General features: G+C 27.7%; 1 protein-coding gene and 1 long non-coding RNA gene across 2 annotated transcripts; one reads left to right on the top strand and one right to left on the bottom strand.

The window, feature by feature from the left end:
• Nucleotides 1-568: 568 nt before the first annotated feature.
• Nucleotides 569-1,432, bottom strand: LOC115884345 (NADH dehydrogenase [ubiquinone] 1 beta subcomplex subunit 10). The gene is made up of 4 exons (XM_030902903.1): nucleotides 1,237-1,432; nucleotides 1,038-1,173; nucleotides 838-977; nucleotides 569-786 (listed from the first exon to the last, which is right to left on the bottom strand). Exons 1-4 carry the CDS (start codon nucleotides 1,322-1,324, stop codon nucleotides 659-661), a joined length of 492 nt encoding a protein of 163 aa, XP_030758763.1. The 5' UTR covers nucleotides 1,325-1,432; the 3' UTR covers nucleotides 569-658.
• Nucleotides 1,433-1,951: 519 nt separating this feature from the next.
• Nucleotides 1,952-6,807, top strand: LOC115884366. Its single transcript, XR_004050553.1, has 4 exons — nucleotides 1,952-2,087; nucleotides 2,489-2,648; nucleotides 2,817-2,938; nucleotides 5,963-6,807. It is a non-coding gene; the product is annotated as an uncharacterized LOC115884366 (long non-coding RNA).
• The last annotated feature ends 1,033 nt before the right edge of the window (nucleotides 6,808-7,840 follow it).

Below are 7,840 nucleotides of genomic sequence, written 5' to 3'. Positions count from 1 at the left end.
TAAAGCATTTTTTAAAATTACTACAGTTCTACATGGTCCCGAAAAACTTACTCACCAAAGTTGTGTTCTTTGTATTGGATAAAGCTATATTTTAATTGATTTTTGGATTTTAGGAAAAAATAAAGGTGAGTTTCATTAGAAATACATATTATGTAAGGTTTTTGTCATATGTAACGTTTTCTAAAAATGAAGAATATATTTTAATTTCAATAAAAGCTACCTAAATGCAGTTAAAATAACCATTCTACTTTAAATCCAATTAAAACTAGACCCGAAAAGTTCTACAGGGTGAGACCAAATGAATATTAAACATTGGCCGCTTTTAAAAGCAAGTTACTCTAAAATGGAACACCTCTCTTCAAAATACTATTAAGGTTGCCTAACCCTCAGACAAAAATTTTCCTAGATATTTCATTTTACGATTTATTGATAGCTTTTAACAAATACAATTATGCCACAATTTAAAATAAGTTTAGATATAAATTCTCAAAATAAAATATAAATATGCAGTCATTTACTTGTACTATCTTATTTTTGACTGCTGTTGTGAAAAAAGTGACATCAGAAGGACTATATCAATAATATATTTAAAACTGTGTACTAATATACAAGTTCAGAAGTCTAAACGGTACTATTTCAAACAATTTATATTATATACTTAATCTTCTGACTGTGAATTATTTTTCATTCCCGATCCCACAGGTCCATGTCTACGTTCCCAAATCATTCTGTGCTTCTGCTTCATATAAGCTTTCTTAACATCCTGAAAGGCTCCCAAGTCACCATCTAAAAGTTTAAAATTCACTATTATGAGCAAAAACAGTTATAAAGTCGTACATTTTATAAACAAATTAGTCAAGGCATCTTCATATTCTTGGAGTATGCCGGTACATTTCTCAACATGGTCGGGACGTTCAAACAATACGCAATGTTCAAAGCGTTCACGCAGAATCGAAACTACTTCATTATCTACCTTCCTAAGAAATAATTAAATTAACAAAATCATTTAAAAATTAGAACACTTTAATTTGTTGTACTTGTCTCGTTCATATTGTGAGTTGGCTTCATAAAAACACACTACATCGTCGGTATAACACTCATCGATTGTAGGAACTCTGCGAAATTTCTTATGGTACCAAGGATAGTCTTTTTGATTAGGTGCAATAACTTTTTCTAAAAAAGAACATAACGATATCTTATATAACTGATACTGAGGTTAAGTGCATTCAAATTTACCCTTTAACCACGTCGAAGGGCCGTCTAAAATACTACCTACATTAGCAAAGAACTGTTCGATAATATTTCGTTTTCCTTGATCGGGCATTATGTTATTATAGCCCCTAAATTATTAAAAAAACAAAATAACAAAATTTATGTGCCCTATTTTGACAGCTAAAATGAACCACAGACCACAGAATATTTTTTCCGTTGTTGTGCCACAGAGCTACAAGCCTTTCTGGTCAAATGACCCAGATGAGTTCAAGTCATTTAAAAGGAAAGAAGAGGAAACCTATATCCTTGTATATCCTATATCCAATCTATGGTTAGCCATGTTTCGAACCATAAATATAAAAAAGAAGAAGAACACTATTTTTATTCTGTGGATACTGTTCTTTTAAGACCTGAAATACGAAAAAGAAGAAGTGGCGCCATTGTGGTTGGTGGAAAAATGGTGGAAAACGTGACAAAATTTTGAACCAAAGTGTTTCCAATGTTGCCAAGATTTTAGCGAAATCCTGAAACTAATCTAAGTCAGTATTTTTGTAAATATAAAATGAATTGAACCGTTACAAAACAATGATAAATCTAATAAACATATAATACAAACTTTATTTCAGTAGAATAAATAATATATTTTCTTTTAGGCGCAGTATTATTTATGCAGCAAAAAATTACTATTTTGTTTTAGATGTGTTCAATCTGACAACTGACAACGTTGACGTACGAGGTACGAGATTTTCCGTTGTTAACAGCAAGTGGTTATGTCGCTTTTAATATTTTTCTGATTTTTTTATAGAAAAAGTGATTTTTCTGAGCATTATTTGAATTTATTTTGTTCCTTAAGGCCCGTTTATTCTTCTGAAAGTGTAAGTAGTCACTATTGCTTGTTATCTGTAGAAATTTCTCACTTTAAAATATTTCAATTACATCATCATTAAGAGCTTATATATTTTTCTAATTTTCATAATTTTCTTTAATTAAAATTATAAAATCGAGTTAAGGAAATATAGATACATTCCTTGATGTCTCTATTGCACAATAAAAATAAAGTTACTTGGAATATTATTTTATATTTAGAAATATTTGGGATTTTCTTGTCCATTTTTTTTTGGTAGAAGTTAGTTAAAGATGTTTTTTATTCCTAAACATAAACATAATTTTTTAGGTGTTTTTTACTATAGGCAATCGGTATTCTTCTACGTCTTTTAGAATTTAAATTTTGCATTGTTTTAATATAATATGCTTTAATAATAATTTTCTTTTATAGAAATGTTATTAATATGGCACACCCAGCGCATAAAGACCACCTGAATAAAGAGACCTTAAAGAAATAACCCCATATTACGGAGGCTTTCATACCCCTTATATAATTTTGATGTTTGGCCTTTATTATGGTTTACAATTGGTTTTGCATTATCTGATTAAAAGTAAGTTTATTTTATTATTAAAAACAATTTTAAAAATTTATTAATTTTAACAGAATGATATTTTTCAATATAAATATATGTATTTATATTAATATGAAACAAAAAAAAAAACAAATATTATAGCATACCAAATTAATAAAATGTAATATTATTTATTTCTTTTTTTAGAGCTTTTGTACAACAAAATCATTGGATGTATACAGTTCCAGGGCAGTGCAATAATTATCCTTTTGATGAATATTACAAACAATGCATCAGTACTAGTATATCTAAAATTTTATTTCTTTTGGGTAAGTATATTTTTACTGCTATTTAACGTACGTCAGTGGATTTCATAATTTTTAAATTCGCCCACCAATTTTTAATTTGAGCCAATGTTTGGACTTTGGTCACTTTCTTTTTGGTAGAATACTATCTGCATAGAATTTTACTTCATGTTGTTTTTGGTTTACTTTTATTTTTGAATAATAGCTTGACTCTTATATTTTATTTTCGAATAATAGCTTGACTTGTATATTTGTATCTGTGGAGAATTAAATCATAATTTTTATCAATTTTATAAAATACTCCTTTGACTTCATTCCTATAGGTCTTATTTGTTTGGTAAAATGTAGTATATACTTAGAATTTTACTTCATGTTTGTGGTTGAAGATGATGAGGGGGGTCCCGGTGGATGTCCGCTCGATGGGTGACGAGGGTGACCCGAGACGAGGCTGCTTAGCTGGGATGGGAACTGGCTGGTGACGCTTAATCGTCGTCCAAGGGTTAAATCTGATGAAGGAGGATTTTTTCTTTGTGTGCTTGATGTCGTATTTTGACTAGATATTTCTGAGAGGAGGCTAAGCATAATCTTCAGTTAATTTTCCAGTTTTATTGACCACATACTGCTTTATTTTTTCTCTTGCTTTTGGCCTACTTCTGTTATACAATTTTTGTCTGCCATATTTTCTTTTCATGCTATTTTCCTACCTCTCTATTTTTTGTCTGCTATATTTTCTTTATTATTGGAATATCATTCATCAATTCTATATATTACACTCTTCCAATGACTGTCTTTTATAAAGGGTGTTTCAAAACAAATGCGAAAAACTTCAGGGGGTGATCCTTGTTCAAAATAAAGGGTAGTTTGCTTCATAAACGTTGGGTCAAAAGTCAACCATTAGGGAGATATTGCGGTACAAAGATGGCGGAAAAATAATGTTTTTATTTTTTATCTTGAAAACGAAAAGAGATAGACTAATAAAATTTTATGGAAGCATTACTGTTATGAAAACACACTTTCTGGTAATTTTTTTAACTTTTTTAAAATGAGTGGAAGGGGTTGAAATAAACTACCCTATCATTCTTGTTAACGAAATTTAAAGAAAAATCTTATCAAACACATGCAAAAAATAATTTGGATAGTTTAGTTTGTTTAGAAACTTTTTATCTGTTGTATTTTTTGATAAAACTCACCGATTTGAAATTAAGAAATAAAATGTAAAGCATTACATGTCAGGACAAAAACATTTTCTGATAAAGAATGTAGTGGGCTGCTGTAATTTTTTAGGAAAATCTAGTCAGCCGCTGTTACTTTTAGGATGTTCCTAATATTATTTTATTTGACATTACTCTACTGCAATACGTTATTATCTAGATGATTATTATTATCGTTATTATCACTAGATTCTTAATCTAAAAGTTTTTTGTCCTGACATGTAATGCTTTACATTTTATTTTTAATTTCCAATCGGTGAGTTTTATCAAAAACACAAGAGGTAAAAAGTTTCTAAACAAACTAAACTATCCAAATTAAAGCATTTGCATGTGTTTGATAAGATTTTTTCTTTAAATTTCGTTAACAAGAATGATAGGGTAGTTTATTTCAACCCCTTCCACTCATTTTAAAAAGTAAAAAAATTACCTGAAAGTGTGTTTTCATAACAGTAATGCTTCCATAAAATTTCATTAGCCTATCTCTTTTCGTTTTCAAGATAAAAAATAAAAACATTATTTTTCCGCCATCTTTGTACCACGATATCTCCCTAATGGTTGACTTTTGACCCAACGTTTATAGAGCAAACTACCCTTTATTTTGAACAAGGAATCACCCCCTCAAGTTTTTCGCATTTGTTTTGAAACACCCTGTATATATGTATATTTATTTTCATACCATTTTCCCTAATTTATCCTCTATTTTCCTGCCATTTTTTTTCAATTCATCATATCTTTTTCACTATTTGTTTTCCATATTTTCTTCATTATGGGAATGCCATCATTTATCAATTCTATAAACTCGTCCATTGTCTGTATTTCTATAAGTTTTTTTATACATTTTTATATATATAAAAAAAACATATATATATATATATATATATATATATATATATATATATATATATATATATATATATATATATATATATATATATATATATATATATATATATATATATATATATATATATATATATATATATATTTATATATATTTGTATACATTTTTTTCAATTCCACATACATATTTCTTTATTTGTCTCCCATATTATCTTCATTCTATGAAAACTTTTATTATTTTAAGTATTTCTGAGTTTTCATTCTTCTGAGTTATTGGTTCTTTTATTTGTATTATTGTTTATTTTACACTGCTATTCTTCTAAGACTTTCAAGTCTTTGATTTCATTTATATTGATGTTGCATATAATTTTGTATATTTGATTAATTTTTCTTGTTGATTCGTTTTTCATTCTTTTTAAAATTGAATTTTTATCTGGGATGTTGTACTGCTATGGAACCACCCTCTTCAAGATGCCATTAGATTAACTAAATTTAACATTCAACAGCGGAGTGAGAATAGAATTCATCAATTCAAGAGGAAACTGAATAATTTTAGGTAAAATTTACTAAAAAGTGTGTTTTTAAGTCGAATATATTTAATAAATATATAATATTATTGTATTTTGTAAAATTTATTTAGATATAAATAATAACTTTCAAATGAAATCTTTTGGCGCGCTATTTACTTAGGTACAGGCAACTAAAAATACATCAAAAATTGACATGTTTGTTTTATATAGTTTCATTTGTTTAATTTAGTTTTTTAACTGGCTTTTATTTTTTATAATTAAAATATTTCTCCAATTACAGATACAATTAGCTATGTTTTTTCCTTGTATGTATTACTATTAAAAAAAATCTTTATGTTACGAAAATTTCTATGTGTCTTATAATATTTTATGTACACTATAAATTAAATAGTTATATAAAGTGGTAGAGTGGTTTTTTGTTAGCTTGTTAGTTATCAAAAAATTAATTATTTATACTTTTATTACAGAATCAATACTTTCCAGAAGGCTAGAAGTTACACATAGACATAAGGATGTCTGCCAACACATTGGATTTTATAATATATACTTTTTATATTACTATTAATAGAATTTAATATAAACGAAACTGGTAATCTATGATAACAGAAAAAATAACAATTATATTTTAACTGTAGGTATTTTTAGTTAATAAGTTCTATTAAATTAATTTATATTTGTAAAAAAACCGAGTCTAAGAACATGTTTTAGTCATTTCTTTTAATTAGGTAAAAATTATGACATGTATACATATACTGCCCTGTTACTAAATAATATATCTCTTATCTAATGTGTTGAACAAGATAAGATCTTCCTTGTTTATATTTCCAAATAAGGTACTTTTATATGTCAGATTTATTTAGCTGGTAAATGCCAAATAATATTTTTAGTACGCTTTGTATCTATCTCAAATTGTAGTTCAGTTTTTTTCTTTAACGCGGCAATAGACAATATGATCGAAAAAAAACCGCGTCATCGATGGCTATGAAATGAAGGCTGCTGTCATTTTATATGTAAAATTATATGGGATCGTCATTTCCAAGCCAACTGGACGCCGGTTTTTTTCGATACCGCATGACCGAATAAAATCCGCGTCAGCTATGGCTATGAAATGAAGATCACTGTCATTTTATATGGGAATTGTCATCGATCGTCATTTCATAGCCATCGCTGACGCCGTTTTTATTCGATCATACGGTACTAGTGTAAAAAAAATCATATAACTTTATAAATCTTATGAACACTTATTATTGTGTATTATTTGAATAGAATATAAATAAAATATAACAACATATAGCAATTATTTTCCATTTGATATGGCAAACATTTATAATATTTTTTAATAAATATTTTAACATACTTATTAAACATGTGTTTTATTGATAGCAAAATTCCTTATTTACTAAAATATAACAATTATTAAGGGAAAAACATATATACTCTTAAAACTCTTATTAAATTTAACAATGAAAAATAAATTAGCAACCTAAAAAATATATAATGGCAAACTAAAAATACAATAGAGTTAAGAAATATCATTCTGAAAAGTATATCTTCTTCCTGTTCAAAATAAAATTTTTGATGACAAAAATGCATTAATTTGGTTGCCCCGTGCGAAATTTTTCAACACCTCGAACAAATTTTTAACACTGCAGAGAAACGCTGAATTTTGTTGACTCTAAGACTTTGACCTCGTTTTCGAAATTAAAACGCTAATAACTCCGTAATTAAAAGAGATATCGGGGCGCGCTTAGCGCCATTCGATAGAGAATTCAACCCTCTATCTGTACACAAAATTCCAACCCCCTACAACACCCTTTATTTTTTAGGCCAAAAATTTTCTAAGGTTAACAACCCCTTTGCTCATTTTTGCTCCAAAAAATAAAGTATGTCGTAGGGGGTTGTAATTTTGTGTACAGATAGAGGGTTGAATTCCCTATCGAATGGCACCAAGCGCGCCCCGATATCTTAATTAGTTTTTGAGTAATTAACTTTTTTGTAAATGAGTCTAACTGTTCGAGCTCGTTGGCCAACCATTTCCGATTTAATTCGCATGACAAAAAAATTTTTAAAAATGCACCTGTTTGGTACTAGATTTGATTGTTTTAAAAGGTTTGAAGTAAAAGAAATCAAATCTTTATAGAATATCACATGGTTATAGGTTATAGACTATGAATGAGTTCATATGTTATTAAATTAATGTACTAATATTAAAGGCAACTGGATTAATCATAGATTAAAAATGTTTACTGAATTTATATTTTAATTTTTGTTTGTTTTGACAACCAGTAATACACCAATATTTAATATTAGGTGCCTTGTTTTAAATTAATTTCTTTAAATAAATA

The sequence above is a fragment of the Sitophilus oryzae genome, unplaced genomic scaffold (genome assembly GCF_002938485.1).
Source record: "Sitophilus oryzae breed Bouriz unplaced genomic scaffold, Soryzae_2.0 scaffold_227_pilon_pilon, whole genome shotgun sequence".
Lineage (NCBI taxonomy): Eukaryota > Metazoa > Arthropoda > Insecta > Coleoptera > Curculionidae > Sitophilus > Sitophilus oryzae.
This window is presented reverse-complemented; position numbering and strand designations above follow the sequence as displayed.